Source organism: Plecotus auritus (assembly GCF_963455305.1).
Source record: "Plecotus auritus genome assembly, chromosome: X".
NCBI lineage: Eukaryota > Metazoa > Chordata > Mammalia > Chiroptera > Vespertilionidae > Plecotus > Plecotus auritus.
In genome coordinates, this window is record NC_137784.1 from 119209408 (window position 1) to 119233933 (window position 24526).

Here is a 24526-nt window from a genome sequence, read left to right on the forward strand (position 1 = left end):
CTTATTACAAATACAGGTGGAAAGGAACAAACACTATTTTATATATATTGTGCAGGCACAGTCCTAGGTCCATAACACACATCATTACATCAAATCCTCACAGCAATTTAGCATGCTATGGCATACTTATCCCCATTTTACAGATGGGAAAACTGAGGCTCAGAGAAGTTTAGCAACAGGGCCAAGGTTCATACCTTGTAAGTAATAAAACAGAGTCAAGCCCATAGTCTGTCACCATTATCATGTTCCCTCTTTAGGAGAGTGCTTTGATTTATGTCTGGTCAATGTACCAACTATTATCATTTTAATGCTATAATTAAGATTGAAAATACTGCACACTCATCAGATAGGTATGCATTATTTACTTTTAAACAATTTCTGAAATACAAGTTTTAAAAGTTCTGAAACATAACTGCTTTTGAATATATAAAGATTGTGCAAATTGACTTGAAGTGAAAGAATGTGTGCATTTTGGAACCTAGTTCACTAGCTATAAATCTCACCGAGAAAATGTACAGAGCCACAGCCTCCTATTTTCCCCTGCAAATGAATAAATACACATAGTGGAATGCGAAGGTAATTATGAGTTAAAACTAGAACCGAAAGACATGTAGGACGATGAAATTTGACATTCAACCTATTTCCTTTTTGAAACCAGAAGTTGTGGCTGTATAACATGATAACCAGGCATGGTATGTAGGTTATTCACTAGCCTGCTGATAATTTTATAAAAGCCTTAGAACACTACCATACACCACATATTTTTCAAAGCATTCACAAATATTAGAATATTTTATCTATACTGACTCCATAATGAGGGTATCCTATTATTATCCCTATTTTACAGATAGAAAACTGAGTTCCAAGAACTTACCCAAGGTTATACAGCCAAATGATGCAGCTGGGATTAAAAGCCAGGCAGTCTAGCTCTACAATCTGTATCACTATGACAAACAGCCTCTTGGCAATATATTCTTGTCTTTATTTACCATCAAGAACACACAAAGAAAATATAGGGCATTGCAATTATGATCAGGCTACTCTCTGCAGATACCAGAATATCATGGATAACTGAGAAGGACTTGTGTATTTATCAAGAAATTAATAGATGTCTTTTTCAGCTCAAAGTATGGTCCATTAGAACCTGCTTCTTACTTGCAGAACTGGAATTACTTACGAAAGAAATCCCCTTTTATAAAAATATACATCACTTATTTATGTTTATTGAAATGGGGTGTGGGAAAAGAGATGCTGGGACATACATGAGGTATTCTACAAAAATTATTCTGAATTTGACCCAAGATTTGAGAAACTACTCATTCATCTGGGGATATGCCAGGACTGCAATTATAAACAATGCAGCATCAACTTTTCCTCTTAGATTAAATAGGCTTTCAAAAGCACCATGGTTGAATAGATTAAAAATATGGTTTTAAGACCCTATACCTATTCTGGAACTACAGTAATAAAGCCAACTTTGAATTAATTAATGATATTTACTTTTAAGTTGCTCTGATTTTGTTTCCAAGTCTTCTTCCCTGGGAGAGAAATGTGAAAATATTTCAAACCAGAGTGAAAATCAACACTTACATGCATGTTTATTAAACAGAAAGATAGTAATATTACAATGTGTTTATATCATTTTTTAAATCACACTATTCAAAACACTTGAATGTTTAAACTTAGCTATATGATCTCAACTTCTTATTGAGTATACTTTTGCCATGTATCAATCCATTTTCTCCTTTATGAAACATTCACTTGATTACCAAGCAAGCATGAAGCTGACTGATAGCACACATAAATTATTTGTAGATGTGGTGTTCATCTTGACACATAAGCATTTACTCAGATTGTAGCTCACTGATTAACTGGGTCAAAAAATTTTGAGAAAAATCTAAACTTAACTAATAATTACAGCATTTATTTGGCACTTACAATATGCCCACATTCTTGTAAGCCCTACACAGGCAGTTTCTTTTTCAAACCTCAAATCACCTTAAGAGATAAGTACTACTTCTATCCCCATTTTAAAGATACGTAAGTAAGGTTAATATCTTGTGCAAAAAGCAGAGGTGGTATTCAAATCTAAATTGTCTACTATCAGAATCTGTGTTTCTAACCACTATATAAAACAACATGTGTGAAGCATGTTAAGGTGCTAAAACGAAACAAACTAAAAAACAACTTCATCAAAATTCCAAGCTTTAATCTTTCTGTTCTTCCTGTTTAATCTTTCTTTTTCATTCTGTTTAATCATTCTCTTCTGTTTAAAAAGGGTGAGCCCCTATATTGTTATGCAAGGAGTCCAGATGTTCCGACAAAGCCCAGTGCCTGGTCCACTCAAAGACTAGGTCATTTAAGCTCCTAATTCTCAGAGCTGCTGAAAAGGCTGCCACCCACACAGGCTTTGTAGATCTCTCTTCTCCATGGAAGGAACATACTTTATGTCTTTTCCTCCTCAGCAGGAGCCATTGCAAGGCACATTCAGGGAAAGGTTATTATGCTGTTACATTCTCTAAATTTTATACTTCACTTTCATTTATTTAAAAATACATTATATGTTTTTAGGTTTACATAATCATATATATATAAATTAGACTTACTGGCAATTACTATATAAAATCAATTTCTCAATAAATACTGATGCCCATCACTTTAAAGACACTTGATATAGAGATCTGAACTTATTTACAAACGTAAGTTAGGGATCTTCACTAACTAGCTATACTAATTAATTTTTGTCAAATACATGAAGAGATGAAAAAAGGAGTATTTACAAAAGAAATGCACTTTTTTTTCTGAAAAGCAATGTAGATGAATTCATTCTTTTAACAGTCTAAACATGTATAAACCTTATTGAGTGCCTATACTATATGCTAAGCTCCGTATTTGGTGCTAGGGATACAAACATAAATTGCACACAGACCCTGCCCTTATAGAGCTTACAGTCTATCAAGAGAAACCCAAAACAGGAAATAACACTAAAGGTGAGACAAAATAACCAGGGACTTGTTATCACATAGCTTGACTATCTAACTGAACTGGAAAAGGGGAGGAGAGGCAGGAAGGAAAATAATACCTAAAGGAGGTAGCCTACAGTAGGAAAATTGATGGAGGAGTAGGAGCTAGCAAAGGGAAAAGAGAGAGGGAAGGGAACACTGTTCCTGAGAGAGAATAGTATATGTGAAGTCCAAAGGCAAGATAACTAGGGGAATTTGAGAAGGGAAAATGGGGAGTCAGGGAGACTCCTATAGTTGTCAAGGTAATAGATGATATTAACTTGGATTAGGGAAGTGGCAGTGAGTGACAGCAATGGGAATGGAAATAAGGGAGGTTTTTTGACCGATTAGAGGTGGGGCATGAGTGAGAAGGGGAAGCCAAGGGCCCAGGAATCATGGTGCTATTCACTGAGATGAGGAAAATAGGAAGAGCAGGTTTTGCAGGAGAGAAGCAATCAGTTTGGGGTATGCTGAGTCTGAGTTGTCTATAGGAAATTTGAGGAGGCAAATTGTAAATGCAGGTTTAAAGATTAGGAGAAAGATCTAGACTAGAGTTACAGATTTAGGAACTCAAACCACATTTTACCCCTCACAATGTTCTTCCATAACTTCCCTCTGTATTAAATGTTAATTCAACAAATATGTGTTACGTTCTGCTAGGTGCCAGGAGGCAACTGTGCTAGGTACAGGATTCTATTTGATTCAAATTAATAAAAATAAACGCAAAGAACAAAAAACAGTTTGACTTAATTTATGAAAAATTAGCACTTATGCTTTGATTTGATCCAAACTTATATATCTGGCTTAGTAATTAAATGTCTTGAAGAATTATTTGGAACTGATTGTTATAATCCCCATTACTCACAGAGCAATAGGGTAAAATGAATGATGTTTGTAGCATAAGTAATGCTTTGATTTAATTTATAAACCATGATTTATGATTAATAAAATCATTTATCTAACCATGTCAGTAAGCTGCCCTCTTCCTCATAAATGCACTAGACCAGTGGTCAGCAAACTGCAGCTCGCAAGCCACATGCGGCTCGCGAACTGAGGTTTGCCACTCTGTTGACTAATGAGTTTGCCGACCACTGCACTAGACAGTCTTAAATTGTAGCAAATTCAAGCTACACCCAACTAATAATTTTATTGTGGATGACACAAGAGTCTATAAAATGAAAAAAAGCTTGATTTATTTTAATAGTGCAACTGTTTTCCTTGTTTTCTACTTACGAGTGGTCATTGGATGAAAGTGCATAATCTACTTTTTTATATAGTCATTTTCCAATACTAAGTTTAATACTGAGAGAATAATGGACAGTTATTATGAAAAATAGATAAAGTTAATTGTAGGCAGAATGCAAAACTGAATGCTGATCCTTTGAAATGGTTTTAAATGCCAAACTGGTTTTTCACATACACAAACTCAGAAAATGTACTGATGAAAAGTAATAAAGATGGGTACCTTTCAAAAAAAATTTACATGCCCTAGCCGGTTTTGCTCAGTGGATAGAGCGTCAGCCTGCGGACTCAAGGGTCCCAGGTTTGATTCCGGTCAAGGGCATGTACCTTGGTTGCAGGCACATCCCCAGTAGGGGGTGTGTAGGAGGCAGCTGATTGATGTTTCTCTCTCATCGATGTTTCTAACTCTCTCTCCCTCTCCCTTCCTCTCTGTAAAAAATCCATAAAATATTTTTTAAAATTTACATGCTTAAAAGTATCCAACTCCCACTGCAGAAAGAAAGTGTTAACACCATTAAATAAGAATATCAGAAATTAATGAAACAACACAAAGCAATATGCACTTTAGTGATTAAGGCAGTGAATGGGATTTAGACAGTCTCTTAAGAACCCTGTTTCTCAACCCAAGGTGTGCCACTTCTGGAACCCCTTTCAAGCAGCTGAACTTTTAGAAGACTATAAAGAAAGAAGCCTTAGTCAGATAGTCTTGTTTACTGAGTACTTCTTATGTTCTACATTTTTTTTTCACAAAAACCCTTTGAAGTCAGTAGGTGTCAATGTTCCTATTTTACAGACAAGAAAACTGAGGTTAAAAGAGGTTAAGGGAACTGTCCAAGGTCACATAGACAGTAAATGAATGCAGGAATATGAGATCTTAGGGATATCAACCTGTTCTATTTTTATCCTTAGTCATTGGTTTTTAGCCCCTTATTGGTTTTTTTTCTTTTTACTTTTTCCCATATTATCATAGTCAATATTACTTATTTATGGGATTATTCATAGTTTTATTTGTGAGTATATTTTTATGTTTATTAACTATATAACTTTGATCATCTTAGCCTAGTTACCTGTTTTCCTCAACTCTTTTTAATATGATCCATGCTGGGGCTGGGCTGGATTTTTAAACTAATTATGCCTGGCTCAAGTTTTCTCTGAATTTCAAAGTAGTTACCATACATTAATAAAGTCTCTGATTCTCTTAGATAAGAGAGACTGAATTTAGTCCCACATTCACCCATTCAACTTACTTAAGGCCCCAAAGCCAAATCACTCTCCCCCTCAAGAGGCCCCAGAGGCTGCTCAAGGGAAACCTTGGAGCAATACAGTCATCTTATTTCCAGAGTAGTTCAACAGCATAGTGAGGATAATTATTTTATCCCATAGAATGTAGAAGGGAAAATGATTATTACATGATTGAAATAGGTCAACAAAGATTAAAACCAGAAAATGGACTCTGTGACAGGCAAAATTATTCTATTTACTTGCATTTATGTACAACAGGCAAGCCATTCTATTATCCAAGCCATTTACTTACTAGAAGCTTATAACAACCAAGTTATAGTTTATTGAGGTATAAAGTGCATATGCATGAGTACATGCAGGCACACATGTGTACCAGTTTCATATGCCTTCCTTCTTCCACCTGCTGAAGAAAAGGGTGAATTTGATGCTGGTATAAATGTTCACACTCATTGCAAGTCTGGACTATTCAGTACAGATCTGCAACATCCTGTACTATATTATATCACCACTGTGGAACTATTGTATGATAGTGTCAATTACAACTCCTGCCTCGTGCAATATAAGTAAACATGATCAAAGATGTTTAAATAAAATTTCAATTTATCAGGATTGAAGAACGAATTCAGTATTTACATTAAGAGTAACAAAGTAAATAAGAGCAATAAAATAAAAAAATAAAAGAGGGAATGTAACATTCTTTACCAGGTTTAGGTGAAAAAAAGGGTGCTTTAGGTATGATCGCTTTGTTGGAAGCAGGTACCACAAACTGGATTGGCCTCACATGCTCATATTTCAGGTTCTTAAAACCAGCTTGTTGGTTCTCAAATACAGTTCGAATGCTTTCAAGCTTGAGTTGTACAGTCTGAATTTGAATCTACAGGTTGCATAAGAATTTTATGAAATATTTTATGAAATGGGATGATTACAAATATTATCAGATTTCTCAGACTCAAACAGTCCAAAAATTAATGTAGAGTTTAAAATATAACTAGAAGTAATTTAGAAGAGTAACGGAGACAGATTAATGTATTATCTCCACACGGTTATAAAATGCAGAAGATCTCAACCAAAACAAATAAAAGAAAAATTCATCAAGCAGTCATGAAATAGGTCACTACATAAAGTGATTTACCCTTCATAAACAAGAAGGGATATTGCCTGGAAAAGAAGGCATATTTAGCATCAGAAAGCCATCAAGTTAAGCACCGTCACAGTAGTTTGTTATGTTTCTTTTAGTTCTCCATGTTGTAAAAAGCTCCTCAGAGCCATTATAAAGAATATCTCCTTCTGGCATTCCTATACGATTTGACACAGCTAAGCTTAGTGGCATCCATAGAATGACTCAGTTATTGCCACAGCCATGTTTCTGTTTTTCTGGGGCATTCCCTAAGATCTGCCACTAAACACAGATTTAAATACTGTTCCAATCTTAGCGTCAATTAGACATTTTAGCAGCAAATAGTATCACAAATAAACTTATCTACAATGTGAAAACAGTGCTTTATGACATCTCCAATGGGGTGGTACTGAACAAACCTAAAGCTCTCCACCCTATCAACAGCAACTTCTGCCTGCTCCCCACCCTCACCAAGAAGACCCAGATCCTTTCTTTAAACCTTCCTTCTCAAACTGAGTAAAAGTGATATCTGTATCCACAGAGCATCTGTTGTTGGTTACTGCAGCACAAAGAAAAGATGTTTGGCATAGGGTGATCTTGACATTGGCCCAATATTTGCCAATGACAGCTTTGGTCTTTCTCCAAGGATGCACAAGAAAATGTATGTGAGAGCTCGTAGTATGTGAAAAGAGTTTTAAAATAATGGAGTCAGAGCTCAAAAAGGAAATTACTCTTAATTAAATAGCAAGAATAAGCCTTTGGATTTTTTGAAGCTTAACAGTGACACTGATATCACCTCTAATCCTTAAGAGCACTGTGTAATTGCAATTTGATATAAAGTTAGCTGTGAAGTAATAAAACTCTTACAATACTAAATCTACGGTAATTATAGTTTTTAAAAATGTGTTTACTTAAAAAGAAGCCTCTTATCTTGAGTTCAGGGGATAAAAGTACATCAAATTCATACGGTAGGGTTTTAGTATCAAAGTTTATAAAGGGCAGAGCCATTTCAAGAAAATGTTCAATATCTTGGAGGGCTTTCTGAGCATTTTTTTAGATTGAAACTTAACTATTTCCTGATTAGCAAGAAGACATTCTCCTTCATCACAACACTGAAGAGCCTGCTGAGCACACTACACACACACACACACACACACACACACACACACACACACACACACACACACACCATAACTATGAGTAAATGACAACATGTATGTTTGTCCCTTAAAACAGTGTTTATCAGTCCCGGCTTCTGTCAATCAGGGTTACTTTCAGAGCTATTAAAAAATAAAGATATCGCCCTAACCGGTTTGGCTCAGTGGATAGAGCGTCGGCCTGCGGACTCAGGGGTCCCAGGTTCGATTCCGGTCAAGGGCATGTACCTTGGTTGCGGGCACATCCCAAGTAGGGGGTGTGCAGGAGGCAGCTGATCGATGTTTCTCTCTCATCAATGTTTCTAACTCTCCCTCCCTCTCCCTTCCTCTCTGTAAAAAATCAATAAAATATATTTTAAAAAAATAAAGATATCTGGGTTGGGTCTCCAGAAACTCTGATTGAGTAGCTCAGGGCCATAAGCCAGGTATTTATATGTTTACAGAGCTCCACGGGTATTTCTGATGCTCAACCAAACGTGGGAAGCACTGCACTCATTTCATAACAATGAAATCATTCTGCAGCAGAAGCCTGACCATTCTATCAATACTAATATTTGAACTGCATGCTATTTTCCCAAAATCGATAACTGAAATATGAAACTCCTAGCAAAATATAAAGTATAATATGAAAGCATAATGATTGCTTAGGACAAGGATAAAAGTTTCCTTGCCAGAGAAGATGTGCAGATTAAAATGTTCATGTTCAGCCCTGGCTGGTTTGGCTCAGTCGATAGAGTGTCGGCCTGCGACTGAAAGGTCCCAGGTTCCATTCCAGTCAAGGGCACATGCCCAGGTTGCGGGCTCGATCCCCAGGGGGAGGTGTGCAGGAGGCAGCCGATCAATGATTCTCTCTCATTGATGTTTCTATCTCTCTCTCTCTCCCTTTCCTTTCCTTTCCTCTCTGAAATCAATAAAATATATTTAAAAAAATAAAAATAAATGCTCATGTTCAGATATGATGCCTGTAAATGATAGCCCTATTTTACATTCCACTGCCAGGACCAGATGTTCTCTTCACTGCTTACCCATGAATGGGGTCAAACCCTCAAGCAATGGAGGAATATTTTCCAGTCACTGTTTAATTTTTTACTGTTATAACTATGAAATGTAAAAAGAGTTTCAGGTTTTATCAAAATGCCCCCCAAGGTTTTTTAAAGTGTTCTGTCTGCAAACTATCACACTAGAGTAGAGGTTTTAGAGATGTACCCAAAATAGAAAGAAGCCATCACAACCACAATCTCAATATTCAGAACAGAGGCCAAAATTCTTATAATACTAACCTGCTATGAATTCTGCAGAATTAATATGGATTAAATAAGCATAGTCAAACTCAGACCTCTTGCAAATTCCAAAGCTAAACCAGACCCTGACCATATAACCTCTGAGAAGGACCCAGGAAAAATATTTATCTTCTTTTTCAGAAATGCATCATGCCACATGACACTACCTGCTGTAGACGTTTATGCATTTTGAAGGTCCAGCTGGGCTGTATCCATTTGTTTTGTGTCTCATTAACCAAAATATCAGAAAGATAATGTAGCTCGGTGCACCTCTGGCAGATCAAATCAAGTGCATAATGGTGACTTGATGCAAGTCTGTGTCTATGTAAAATCACAAACTGGACCTTTGCTAACAAATCCTGATTTTAAGAAAGAAGTAAAACAATAACTGCATGATCTCTGTTCAAATAGGGGGGCAATAATTAAGAAGGAGATTGATTGAGCAAGGAGATGTTTTGCCATAAATATGATTTGATATCATACTTTTACAGGCTGCAAAAAAAGCTGTCACAGTAATTACCTATAGCAGTTGATATCAGAAGCTCACACATTTCTTGTGACATAAAAAGAAAATTATCCAGCCTCCCAGAATAGGAATGAGATTTGCTCCTTGAAGGGTTGTACAGATTTAGAACAGAACCCCATATATCAAATGAAGTACACACCAGCCAAAGAAGCTAATTGATTTCACACATCTCAGCCTTGGAAATCCACCTGACACCTTTACAGACCTGAAGTGAACCTGTCACAGGGTTTACAGGTCAAAAGTGATCTTAAAGGCCTTGCCTCCACATCAACTGCTGACTCACCCCCACCATAGTGACTGAAACATAATAGGAACTCAGGAAATTTTTGTCGACATAAAATAAAGAAACCTGAAGCCCCATATGAAGAAGTGACTAGCTTATCTAGTTAGTGGGCAAACCAGGGTCAAAATAGAATTCCAATGTTGCAAGATGAGAAAGGTTTAGAGATCTGTTGCACAACAATGTGAATACATTAAACACAACTTAACTGTATTCTTAAGATGATTAAAATAATAAATTTTGCCCTGACCGGTTTGGCTCAGTGGATAGAGCGTCGGCCTGAGGACTCAAGGGTCCCAGTTTTGATTCCGGTCAAGGGCATGTACATTGGTTGCAGGCATATCCCCAGTAGGAGGTGTGCAGGAGGCAGCTGATGGATGTTTCTCTCTTATTGATGTTTCTAGCTCTCTATCCCTCTCCCTTCCTCTCTGTAAAAAAATCAATAAAATATATTAAAAATATTAAATTTTGTTATGTCTTTCATCACAATTAAAACTGAAAACTATTAAAAAACCAACAATAAAACCAAAGCCCCCTAGTTTGCAACCCAGTTTGCCTTCTTTTTCTACTCTACCATAGGGATCTGTAAATTGCCCCACAATCACAAAGATCTACAAGCACAGTTCCAGAACTGGTCACCACAACTGCTACCTCTCAATTTTTGTTTCTTGGTGCTGGTGGTTCACCCATAAACCTATTTGTTTGCTGAGAACCCACCTTAAAAACCATGGCCTTGCCCTCTCATACAAAATAGGAGAGCAGGAGTATTGGAAGATGGCTGCCGACGGGTAGGCAGACTGTAAGATAGTGTGTGAGTGAGAAAACAAAGGGAGAGTGTGTGGTCGCACTGGGAGTGTTTGTTGGTGAGTTGAGGGACAGCTATACTCCAGGAGACTGTGGGGGACTGCTGGACGGAGCTCCCCTGACCGGGCAGCCCCCACTACTGCTGGGTTCGCTCCCAGAGCAAGTGGCTCGGACACGGAGACCGCGCTATCTTGAAGGGGAAAGTGGATGTTATCGGAAGCCTGAAAAGCCCGAGGAATCTACAACTACGACACCCACAGAACAGCTGCTAACCCGAGAACACCAGTCCCCAAGGGGCACAAGCACACGGATTCAGAGAAGCTCTACACTCCCTCACAAAAAGGTCAGATTTCGCCTGGGATAAGGTGAGGGCTGTGGTCCTGGCAGGAGAGAGAAATGCGCACCCGGGAGCTGGAGGACCAGGGGAAGTTTGCGCCTAGAAAAATCCGTGGCTGTTGGGGCTGGCGTGATCCGTGACTGTGGAAGGGGGTGCGCAGAGCTGCTAACAGAAGGGAACTCTAAAAAGCAACCCATTTTGATCTGGGCACAAAAGGACAGCCTAAAAATTTTAAAAGTGTGCCGGCTGCTTAAACCCAAGGGGAAAAAAGACTTCACAAACTTGCGCGCAGCCCCGGAGTTTGCAAACTTACTCTGGCTCTTTTTTTAGTTTAATTATTATTTATTTTTCCTCTTTAAATCCTTACTTCTGATTACTAAGCCCAATACATAGGATCACCCAATTGGGGACAACCTAAGAGACAGCAGGGAAAAGTTGTTTTACTGAAACCTGGGGATCAGAGTGGGGAATAACCATCAGAGAACCAGCTCTGGGGCAACCCACTCCCCCAAACTGGTATTAAGTGCCACAGGGAAAACAAAACCTAAACTCTAGCTAGAGAGGACATATAAACCTGGAGGTCAATCCGGAAACACTGCCACCCAGAGGTTGAATCACAAATTGACTCTTCTGTAAACACAAATAAAAGAATAGAAGAAATAAAGACATACTGCTTGCTTAAAAATCAGGACTGGCTTACAACACTGAGGAGCAGTAGAATGCAGGGAACTTCAATACTGTCCTGACTAAGAAACAGGCATGCCAAACAGAAAAGTAGAGGAAGTGAATGACCTTCACTACTGCACATTTTTATTCTTATTTTTTCATCTTTTACTTAAGAAACTAAATTTTACTTCTTTTTTCCTCACTTGATTTTACCTTTTTAATTATTACATTTTTATTTTCAATCAGTATTATTACTACTACTATTTTACCTTTTTTTAAAAGTGTCATTTTATTTTCTCTTATTTTCCTTTAGTATTAGTGTCTTACATTCTATTTTCATCTTCCCTTTAGCATCATTTTACTCTATCTCAACTTTACCTTTATGCCATCACTCTCTTCCTCACTTTTCCCCTTTTGGTGTCCTGTTTCTCTTACCCTATTCCTGCTTTAGATTTTCCCTATTCCTTCTTTTTACCTCCTGTTAAAATTTCACCCTACTGATATATCTAATTTCTAATCCCCTGATCCAAGTCCATACAAACCTCTCTTTTCTCTTTCTTCACTATCCAAAAATTTTTTTATTTATTTTTTAATTGTTTTTCTCTCTGTCCTTTTGTTGTTGTTAGCTTGATTGCTGATTATATCAATTTTTATGCTTGTTTGTTAGACTGTTTTGCTTTATCTTTTTGTTTTTTTGTTTTGTTTTTGTTTTTTTGTTTTTTTGCTTCGTGTTTTCCCTCACCTCACTTGATATTAGTTGTAGTTTGTACTTTGCATTCATATTCAAGTACTTGTTGCTGGCATGTGTTGGGATTAGTGACTGTTCTATTGGAGTTTTCTCCCCATATATATAGTTTTTCCCCTCTTCTTTCTTATTCTCTCTCTTTTCTTTCTTACTTTCTTTTCCTTTTCCCAATTTCATTTTTACACTCCTTTTTTTCTCTTCTCATTTCTCCCCTATCCTCTAATTAGCCTTTCTCCAGTGGTCACCTTTATTTGGGTTTATTAATATCGTGAATAAATTTGTGTTCAGTGCCTTGTGCATTGTACCTTGTTGTGTTGTATTTTGTGCCTTTAAATCAATGGAGGAGAGAGAACTACATAACCAGACATCCGGAGAAGAGAGACCATGAGAAGACAAAGAACCAACCCACATATGAAAGAAAAGCAGGCATCACCAAAAAAGAAGTAAACGAAATAGAGGAAAGCAACCTGTCGGAGAAAGAATTCAGGGAAATGGTCATAAGGTGGATGAAAAGAATGGAAGACAAATTCGACAATATGTGTGAGAACCAAGAGGAAATGAAAAAGAACCAAGAAGAAATGAAAAATGACATCACTGCTGTAAAAAACTCAATAGAAAGCATCAAGAGTAGACTAGAAGAAGTAGAGGACCGCATCAGTGAGCTAGAAGACAAGGTAGGAAAAAATACCCAAGTAGAGCAGCTTCTAGAAAAAAAAAATTAAAAAGTGCCAAAACCGGTTTGGCTCAGTGGATAGGGCGTCGGCCTGCAGACTGAAGGGTCCCGGGTTCGATTCCGGTCAGGGGCATGTACCTTGGTTGCGGGCACATCCTCGGTGGGAGGTGTGCAGGAGGCAGCTGATCGATGTTTCTAGCTCTCTATCCCTCTCCCTTTCTCTCTGTAAAAATATCAATAAAATATATTTTAAAAAAAATTAAAAAGCAAGAGGAGAGCCTAAGGGAACTTTGGGACAACATGAAACAAAACAACATCTGCATAATAGGGGTGCCAGAAGAAAAGGAAACTGAGGAAGGAATAGAAAACCTGTTTGAAGAAATAATGACAGAAAACTTCCATGATACATGGAAGAAAAGCCCCACACAAATCCAAGAAGTTCACAAAATCTGAAGCAAAATGAACCCCAATAGTCCAACGCCAAGGCACATTATAATTAAATTGACAAACACCAATGACAAAGTAAGAATCTTAAAAGTAGCCAGAGAGAGACAGAAAGTTACCTACAAAGGATCCCCCATCAGACTGGCAACTGATTTCTCAACAGAAACACATCAGGCCAGAATGGAATGGGATGAAATATACAAAGTCATGCAAAGGAAGGGTCTGAATCCAAGAATACTGTACCCAGCAAGGCTATCAATCAAAATTGAAGGTGAAATAAATACTTCACAGACAAAAAAGGACTAAGGGAGTTTATTACCACCAAACCAGCAATGCAAGAAATGCTAAAGGGTCTACTGTAAAAAAAAAAAAAAATGGAAGCGAAGAAGGAACACAGGGGTAAAGAATAAAAATAAGTACCTATTAATAATAACTTTAAATGAAATGGATTAAATGCCCCAATCAAAATACATAGGGTAACAGATTGGATAAGAAAACATGACCCAAATATCTGCTCTCTACAAGAAACGCACCTCAGAAAAAAAGACTCACACAGACTGAGGGTGAAGGGATGGAAAAAGGTTTTTCAGGCAAATGGAAAGGAAAAGAAAGCTGGGGTAGGAATACTTATATTTGACAAATTAGATCTCAAATTGAAGGACATAAAAAGAGATAAGGAAGGCCACTTCATAATACTAAAGGGAACAATCCAACAAGAAGAAATAACTCTGGAAACATATACACACCCAATACAGGAGCACCCAAATACATAAAAAACTCCTGGAGGATATCAAGGGAGAGAGTGACAGCAATACAATCATAGTAGGAGACTTTAATACCCCACTATCACCGTTGGACAAATCCTATAAACAAAAAAATCAGCAAAGAAACATCAATCCTAAATCACTCACTAGACCAGATGGAATTAATTGACATCTTCAGAACACTTCACCCCAAAGCCACAGAATATACATTCTTCTCAAGTGCACATGGGTCATTTTCAAAGATAGACCATATGTTGGGTCATAGGCAAAGTCTCTTCAAATTCAAGAAGATAGAAATCATATCAAGTATCATCTCAGATCACAGTGGCATAACACTGGAAATCAACTACAATAAAAACAATCCAAAAAAATCAAACACATGGAGACTAAATAGCAAGCTATTAAACAATGACTAGGTTACCAGAGAGATCAAAGAAGAAATAAAAAACATCATGGCAACAAACAACAATTAAAACACAACAATTCAAAATCTAAGGGACAAAGTGAAAGCAGTCTTGAGAGGGAAGTTCATAGCTCTACAAGACTACTGCAAAAAAAAAAAAACAAGAAAAAAATGGTAACAAATTACCTAACCCTACAACTCAAAGAGTTATAAAAAGAGCAACAAAAAAGCCCAGTGTAAGCAGAAGGAAGGAAATAATAAAGATCAGAGAGGAGGTAAATGGCATAGAGACCAAAAAAAAAAAAAAAATACAAAAGATGAACAAAACCAAGAGCTGGTTCTTTTAAAGTATAAACAAGATTGATGAACCTCTAGCCAGGCTCACCAAGAAGCAAAGAGAGAGGACCCAAATAAACAAAATCAGAAATGAAAGATGTGAAATAACAACAGACCCCACCGACATAAAAAGGATTGTTAAAAAATACTATTAATAACTCTATTCCAACAAACTGGACAACCTGGAGGAAATGGACATATTCCTAGAAAAATATAACCTTCCAAAACTCAATCAGGAAGAATCTAAACATCTTAATAGGCCAATAACCATGGAAGAAATTGAAGCAGTCATCAAAAAGCTTCCAGCAAACAAATGCCCAGGCCCAGACGGCTTCACAGGGGAGTTTTACCAAACATTCAATGAAGAACTAAAACCCATCCTCCTCAGACTATTCCAAAAAATTCGAGAGGAAGGAACACTTCCAAGCTCCTTCTATGAAGCCAGCATCACTCTAATACCAAAACCAGATAAAGACAACACAATGAAAGAGAATTACAGGCCAATATCCCTCATGAACGTAGATGCCAAAATCCTCAACAAAATTCTAGCAAATCGAATCCAGCACTACATCAGAAAGATCATACACCATGACCAAGCAGGATTTATCCCAGGAATGCAAGGATGGTACAATATCCGCAAGTCAATAAATGTGATACATCACATAAACAAATTGAGAGATAAAAATCACATAGTTATATCAATTGATGCAGAAAAAGCATTTGACAAAATCCAACACCTTTTCTTGATAAAAACTCTCAGCAAGGTGGGAATAGAAGGATTATACCTCAACATAATAAAAGCTATATATGATAAACCCACAGGCAACATCACACTCAATGGGCAAAAACTAAGACCATTTCCCCTAAGAATAGCAACAAGACAGGGATGCCCACTCTCACCACTCCTGTTCGACATAGTACTGGAAGTATTAGCCATTGCAATTAGACAACAAGAAGAAATAAAAGGCATCCAAATTGGAAAAGAAGAAGTAAAGCTGGGAGAAACCAAGATGGCGGCATAGGTAAGCACCTAAACTGCTGCCCCGCACAACAATTTCAAAACTACAACTAAAAGACAGAATGGACACCATCCAGAACCACAAGAAAGCTGGCTGAGTGGAAATTCTACAACTAGAAGGAAAGAGGAAAGCTCATGGAGAAGGAGCGGCAAAGGGCTGAGGTATGGAGACACGTGCACGCAGAGAGGAAGGGGGGCAGAGTGCTTGGCTGGCTTTCTCTGGCGGGATGGGGAAGGAAGCCCCCGACTGCACTGAACCCCTATTCCGACTGCACTGAACCTCAGTTCCGGGCGAAACCCTGTGGACCCAAGCTCATATAGGGGGAGTTTGGACTGTCAGGTAGAGAGAAAGGCACACGGAGACTCGGAGACTCGGAGACTCAGGGGAGCCACGGCGGCAGGGGTCTGGAGGCGTGAGTGCGCACTAAGACTTACTGCGGAGGTTACCACAGGCTATCCCTAGCGGATGAGAGTCAGATGCTCCTGACTGCACTGAACCCCAGTTCCGACTGCACTGAACCGCAATTCCGGGTGAGCCTCTGGAGACCCACGCTCTTACGGGGGAAATCTGGACTGTAAGGCGGAAACTTGGGAACCGCGGAAGTAAGTGGTCTGGAGACTCACGCGCAAGGGTAGGTCTGACAGGAAGCCAAGACTGTCTGCTCTGCCCTGAGACTCCACCCCTTCCAAGCTGAGCACAGAGGCTTTTGCAATCTGACAAGGCTAATCCTATAAGGCTGTCTCCAGCACCGAAAATCTCCCAGTGTAGACACAGCTGATCCTCACAGCCAACTGGCACGCAGGTCAGTTCCTCCCAGTGATACCAACAACAATCAAGACTTAACTACAACAAGGCTGTACACACAGTCCACAAAGGGGTGGACCAAGAGTGTCCACCTCAGGTAACTGGAGAGGCTGAGCCACTGGGCCCTATAGGACACCTAGCACACAAAGTGACTCTATCAACTCAGGGAAGCAGTGAAAATTGGGGAGACGAAGAAACAGATCACAAATGAAAGAAATGGAGGAAAACAAACGACGATATAGAATTCAAAACCACAGTTATAAGGCTTTTCAAGACTATCCTAGAAAAGGCCAATAAATATAACAAGACCCTCAAAGATATGAAAAAGGACCAACTAGAAATTAAACATACACTGACTGAAATAAAAAATATTATAAAGAGACCCAACAGCAGACTAGAGAAACGCAAGAATCAAGTCAAAGATTTGAAATAAGAAGAAGCACAAAACACTCAACCGAAAAAGCAAAAAGAAAAAAAAAATCCAGAAAGTTGAAGATAGTGTAAGAATCCTCTGGGACAACTTCAAGAGTACCAACATCAGAATTATGGGGGTGCCAGAAGAAGAAGAGAGAGCAAGATACTGAAAACCTATTTGAAGAAATAATGACCGAAAACTTCCCCCATCTGGTAAAAGAAATAGACTTACAAGTCCAGGAAGCACACAGAACCCCAAACAAAAGGAATCCAAAGAGGACCACACCAAGACACATCATAATTAAAAGACCAAGAGCAAAAGACAAAGAGAGAATCTGAAAAGCAGCAAGAGAAAAACAGTTAGTTACCTACAAGGGAGCACCCATACGACTGTCAGCTGATTTCTCAACAGAAACTATGAAGGCCAGATGGGAGTGGCAAGAAATATTCAAAGTGATGAATAGCAAGAACCTACAGCCAAGATTACTCTACCCAGAAAAACTATCATTCAGAATTGAAGGGCAGATAAAGAGCTTCACAGATAAGAAAAAGCTAAAGGAGTTCATCAACACCAAACCAGTATAATATGAAAAGCTGAAAGCTACTCTTTAAGAAGAGGAAGAAGAAAAAGGTAAAGATAAAAATTGTGAACAACAAATACATATCTATCAACAAGTGAATCTAAAAATCAAGCGAATAAAAAATCTGATGAACAGAATAAACTGGTGAATATAATAGAATCGGGGGCATAGAAAGGGAGTGGACTGACAATTCTCAGGGGGAAAGGGGTGTGTGGGGTGTGGGAAGAGACTAGACAAAAGTTATATACCTATGGAAGAGGAAATTGGGAGGGAGGTAAAGGCAGAGAGTGGGGTGGGAACCGGGTGGAGGGGAGCTATGGGGGGAAAAAGAGGAATAATTGTAATAATCTGAACAATAAAGATTTATTAAATTTTAAAAAAAATGGGCAACAGACCTAAATAGAATCTTTTCAAAAGAATACAGAAGGAAGGCCAAGAGACATATGAAAAACATGCTCAAAATCACTAATTATCCGAGAGATGCAAATCAAAACGACAATGCGGTACCATCTCACACCTGTCAGAATGGCAATCATCAACAAATCAACAAATGACAAGTGCTGGCAAGGATGTGGAGAAAAAGGAACCCTCATGCACTGCTGGTGGCAATGCACACTGGTGCAGCCACTGTGGAGAACAGTATGCAGTTTTCTAAAAAAACTAAAAATGGAACTCCCATTTGACCCAGTAATCCCACTTCTAGGAATATATCCCAAGAAATCAGAAACACCAATCAGAAAGGATATATGCACCCCTATGTTCATAGCAGCACAATTCACCATAGCTAAGATTTGGAAACAGCCTAAATGCCCATCAGCAGATGAGTGGATTAGAAAACTATGGTACATCTACCCAGGGGTCCTCAAACTATTTAAACAGGGGGCCAGTTCACTGTCCCTCAGACGGTTGGAGGGCCGGCCTATAGTTTTAAAAAAAAACTATGAACAAATTCCTATGCGCACTGCAGGCCCTGGAAGAGTCAGCTGCTAAGCAGGACAGGCAGCGGCACCTGGCAGGCCAGATAAATGTCCTCGGTGGGCCGCATGTGGCCCGCAGGCCCTAGTTTGAGGACCCCTGACACAATGGAATACTACGCTGCTATAAAAAAGAAGGAATTCTTACCATTTGCAGCAGCATGGATGGACCTGGAGAGCATTATGCTAAGTGAAATAAGCCAGTCAGTGAAAGAAAAATACCACATGATCTCACTCATTTATGAAAAATAAAGAACATTATAACCTGATGAACAAAAAGATAGATACAGAGGCAGTAAAGCACCGAACAGACTGTCAAATTACAGCGGGGTGGCTGGGGAGTGTTGGGGCGGGGGCCAGGGGGAAGAGATCAACCAAAGGACTTGTATGCATGCATATAAGCACACCAATGGACACGACACTGGGCGGGGGGGGGGGGTGGGATGAGGGCATGAGACAGGGAGTAGGGGAGGCTGGGGGAAGGTCAATGGGGGGAAAAAGGAGATATATGTACTACTATATGTAATACTTTAAACAATAAAAAAAATAAACTGTTAAAAAAATAAAGAAGGCCAAATTACACCAAAAACAAAAACAAACAGGAGAGCAAAGCTAGAGTTTGTTAAATAGTAAAGCCATGAGTCCATGCTTTAAGACTGGCAGCTGGCTCTTTTGAGTTATGTATCTCAGGTACTGTGCTGAGTGTTTTATCTACAACACCTAAATGAATCCTTACAATCCACTCTGCAAAGTAGGTCCTTTCTTCACCAATTTATGAATTAGGAAATTGAGGCCTAGAAAATGTAATCAATTTACCTAAGATCACACAGCTAGTCAGATTAAGTAGATCTATCTGTATTAATGTATGCTGGTTGAAATACATATAATGAATGATGGATATTTAAGGAATTATGTTTTTGTATGTTTCCCTTATTTCCAAGTACCCAAATAGCATTCTTGATAGACATTTTTCTAGCTTCTTCAAAATGATTTATGATCTTGTTCCCACTGACAGGCCTAAAACATTAGACATCATTATCTCAGCAGCTTCCTACATAATATATGCAGTGTCACTTCAGGCCCACATTGAACAGAATGGAAAACAGACCAATATTATTGAAAAAATTATATAGACTGTTGCTGAGAGATTACCAATAATCATAATAAGGGTTTCAACCACTGAAAAGCATCAAAATGTAACTATCATACTCCATAAATAAATGAACATCTGAAATGTAATCTTACCTGAGAATTTTCATCTAAGTTTTCCAAATGTTTTATTTTTTGTTTTATATATGCTATAGTCCCTGTGACATCTGCCAACTCTGCTTGTTGATTTAATAGAAGTTCAACTTCACGCACAAGCTAAAAATAGTAATAAAAATTAGTCTTACAAGCAAATAAATATTAAGCATTTCCCTTAATAATCAAGTTGTATAGGAAATGCTATTAAATAAGAACATCAATATGAAAAAATTGCACATATGAAAAATATTTTCAGTTATTTTATTCACAGTAACTCATAAAATCTGCTAAAATTTAACCTCCTAGATATCAGTGTGTACTGATTATTTATAAAATATCACTATGTACATATGAAAACATGTATATGTGGACATGTATGGAAGTATGTATAAGTGTATATACCTATAAAAATGGAAAATAAATAACATTATTTATGGTGTTCTCTATGGTGAATGGTTCTAGAGACAAAGACCCTTTAGTGGCAATGAGGACTCCTAGCACCCAGATCTTGATCCTTAACATCATTTCCCAGAGAAAGAATCCAGAGCTTCTGGAAAATGTCTGGTTCCAAGGATGAGGCTTAGAATCATCTCTTTATGCTAGAAAGTAAAGAAGTGAAAAAATAATGTTTGGACATATCACCAGGACATGGTAGCTAACTTGAAACAACAAGATAGTTAAAAGCAATAATAAATTATGAACCATTGAAAATCTAGGCAGCCATGAACCCAAAAATGTAGGTAGGTAGATAGATAGATAGATAGATAGATAGATAGATAGATAGAGAGATAGAAGGAAAGGCCCTTGCTTATAGTAGCATGCCTATGTGGACTGGGAAATGTGGAGGAGACACTAGAGATAAAAAAAAAACAGCATTTCACAACTATTATAATAAAGACTATTTAAATCAAGAATGATCAATTGATATTAAACCTATGGTGATCTTTTGATGAGGAGCAAGGTATTTGCATGGGCCCAGCCATTGTGGCTCAGTGGTTGAACGTTGACCCATGAACCAGAAGATCACAGTTCGATTCTGGTGAGGGCACATGCATGGGTTGTGGGCGGGATCCCCAGTAGGGGCCATCCAGGAGGCAGCTGATCAATGATTCTCTCCCATCATTGAGTTTCTATCTCTCTTACCCTCTCCCTTCCTCTCTGAAATCAATAATATATTTTTTAAAAGATATTTACATGACCTTAAATTCTCTCCCCACACATTTCCTACTAGATACAAGTGGAAAAAAGTAACTTTACAGTGGAGAAATTTAATAGCACCCTACTGGGTGATCAAAATCTACATCAACAATGAGGGACAGGTGGACTTAATTTCCTCCAGATGTGATACCCTCAGAAGGACACATCACATATGCAGTATTCTAGGTAGTCACACACAGGTTAATCTAATCATGAGAAAATGTCAGACAAACTCAAAAAGAAGATTTTATTTTTAAATGGACTGTATTATACTTTTTGTCTATCTATAAGTTAATTTTTTTACTTAATCCCTTCATCTTTTTCACCCAGCCTCCTCTCCCTCCCCTCTGACAGCTATCAGTCTGTTCCATGTATTCATGCCTCCGCTTCTATTTTGTTCATCAGCTTTTTTGTTCATTAGATTCCACATGTCAGTGAAATCACACAATACAATATATAGATGATGTATTATAGAATAATACCTCTGAAACCTATATAACTTTATTAACAATGTCACCCAATAATTTCAATTAAAAATAAAATAAATAAAAAATGAAAAGGACTGTATTATTAAAAATGTCAATGTCATAAAAGACAAAAAATGGCTATAGAAATGTTCTAGATTAAAGGCAAGTAAGGAGACATGACAACTTAATACCATACAAGACTCTGTAGACTGGACCCTGTATTATACATGGGGAAATAAAGGTTGGTTGGAGCATCATCCCGTGCACCGAAGGATCATGGGTTCCATTCCCCATCAGGGCACATACCCAGGTTTTGGGTTCCATCCCCAGTCAGAGTATGTATGGGAGACAATCAATTGATGTTTCTCTCTCTCTAAAAAAAAAAAAATCAATTTAAAAAAAAAAAAGGATAGCTGAAGAATGGGTCTCTCTATACAATGGCTCATACAAAGCAAACTGCCTACAAATAGACTGGTGGTAAAGCACCAAGGAAGCCACTGGCTACCAAAGTCACTCTCTAACAAAGGGGTGAAGAAACCTCATTGTTACAGGCCTGGTACCATGGAACTTCCTGAAATTAGACATTAGCAGAAGTTTGCTGAACTTCTGATTCACAAACTTCCCTTCCAGTATCTGGTGTGAGAAATTGCTCAGGACTTCAAAACAGATCTACACTTCCAGAATGCAGCTATTGGTGCTTTGCAGGAGGCAAGTGAGGCCTATCCAGTTGGCATTTTTGAAGACACCAACCTGTGTGCTATCCACGCCAAACATGTAACAATTATTCCAAAAGACATCCAGCTAGCACACCACATATGAGGAGAGTGTGCTTAAGAATCCACTAAGATGGGAAACATTTCATTCTGTTTTAAAAAAATCTCTTCTTCCTGTTATTGATAGTTCTAACATTAGATCCCCCCTAAGGGTCAAAAGGTACCTAACTATATGCTTGCAAAAAGGGGACATAAATCAAGTACTAGCAGCATTTCCATTTCCATTTGTGTGAGAATTCTTTTAATATAAATGTGGGTACAAAAAGCATTAATGCAAGTTAAAATGTTTCAGTAAACAAGATTCATCAGTTTAACTTTATAAAAATGTAAATAAACATGTTAAATTTTTGGACAATGCCACCATTTGGATTTCTTTAAAAACAGTAAATTTCTTATTGATGGCAAAAAATTATACTATCAAGTCAGTTGGCAAAGTTGGAATACTGATGGTAGATAATACAAAAGTATCGTATTATTGTTGAATGTACTAAATTTGGTAACCATACTATGATTATGCAACATAATATTCCTATTCTGTATAGTCAAAAACATCACATTTAACAATATTCAAAATGTTATGAAAGTTTGAAATTGCCAAACAAGTTTTTAAGTTAACTTCCTATATATACAGAGTCTATCTGATGTCAATATGAAATACAGATCATGTCAATGAGATTATAATCCAAGAAGAAACAGAATATAACTGCAGTATAAAAATTTAATATGGATGCAAATTAAGATATATAGAGAGGCATAATAGGTATGAGAAGTGTTACCTTTCCATGTGTTCAGTTGGGGAGGAGGGAGAGACACAAATATCTAGAAGGACCAAGAGCAATTTGACCTATTCTTTCAGGACGATTTCATGGAGTGCATGGCATTTCAAAATCTGTTTGAATCATAGGAGGGAAAGGACTGGTAGTAACTGTGCCCTGTGTCCAGAATGCAGTGACCCTCTAAGACCTAATCCTGCTAGAACAAATGAAATACCAAGTAAGTAAGCCACTCATTGGTAGGAAATAAAAAAGCTGGCCACATGGAAGACAGAAAAGAAGTGAGTTTTCAAGGATTCCCTGGTAACATAGTATATGAAAGAGACTGTGAGAAACTTGGACATGATAGCAATGAAAAGAAGCAACTAAATCTAGGGAAGTAACGGAACTGAAAGGCTGTTCACAGACCGAGCAGAAGATGAATACCAGAGGACTTGGATCTCAGCTAAAGGGCAGTATTCCAGTTACTGAATTTTCAGTAAGTAGACCTTTTGAAAAACATGATCTTCTTCAAAAACATTTTTTGTTTGAAAAATGAACTTTTGCCCATTCATCCTCTTGAATTATGGGAAGAAAATTTCCAGCTCAACCAAGATAAAATGAATTTTTCCACACAGAAACATCCAGGGTCTGCTTGTTCTACTAAAATTGCAAATGGGCCCTGGGTGGTTTGGTTCAGTGGATAGAGCATCGGCCTGCGGATTGAAGGGTCCCAGGTTCAATTCCAGTTCAGGGCATGTACCTTGGTTGTGGGCACATACCCAGTAGGAGGTGTGCAGGAGGCAGCTGATCGATGTTTCTCTCTCATCGATGTTTCTAACTCTCTAACCCTCTCACTCTCTGTAAAAAATCAATAAAATATATTTTTAAAAAATAAAAATAAAAACAAAATAAAATTGCAAATGGAATTCAAGGCAGTGCAACAGGTTTGGCATCTTCCATTTTTTCCAAGTTCATACCTTTCACTGATATTTTGTGAGGTAATGATGAAACTATTGGATTTGAAGGTCTTCTCAATGACTCGTCACAAAATAAAGTAATGAGAGAACCATACTTGGTGGTGGAATATAAACTCAGTTTACTATAATGCAGTGTGCTAATCATGGAAATGGAGGAGCTACATCTTATTTATAGTCACCTTTTTATTATAATTTTATGTACATAATATTAAAAGTACTGGCACATGAGAATCATTGCCTAAATAGTATCTGATAATTTTTAATTATTTGGGTCTTTGGTTTATGGCCATGTGACAGTTGAA

At 37.8% G+C, this 24526-nt stretch overlaps 1 protein-coding gene and 1 pseudogene across 2 annotated transcripts in view; one reads left to right on the top strand and one right to left on the bottom strand.

Annotated features, from left to right (window-relative positions):
• Positions 1-24526, bottom strand: part of MCF2 (MCF.2 cell line derived transforming sequence) — a 109625-nt gene that overhangs the window by 41146 nt on the left and 43953 nt on the right. Inside the window, 6 exon segments of the mRNA XM_080653643.1 lie at positions 1501-1538; positions 6189-6360; positions 7534-7655; positions 7658-7724; positions 9208-9399; positions 20056-20175. Of these exon segments, the coding sequence (XP_080509769.1) occupies positions 1501-1538; positions 6189-6360; positions 7534-7655; positions 7658-7724; positions 9208-9399; positions 20056-20175 (711 nt within the window).
• On the top strand, positions 23672-24352 carry LOC308240528 (proteasome maturation protein-like; annotated as a pseudogene). Its single transcript has 2 exons — positions 23672-23901; positions 24150-24352. The product of its transcript is annotated as a proteasome maturation protein-like (transcript).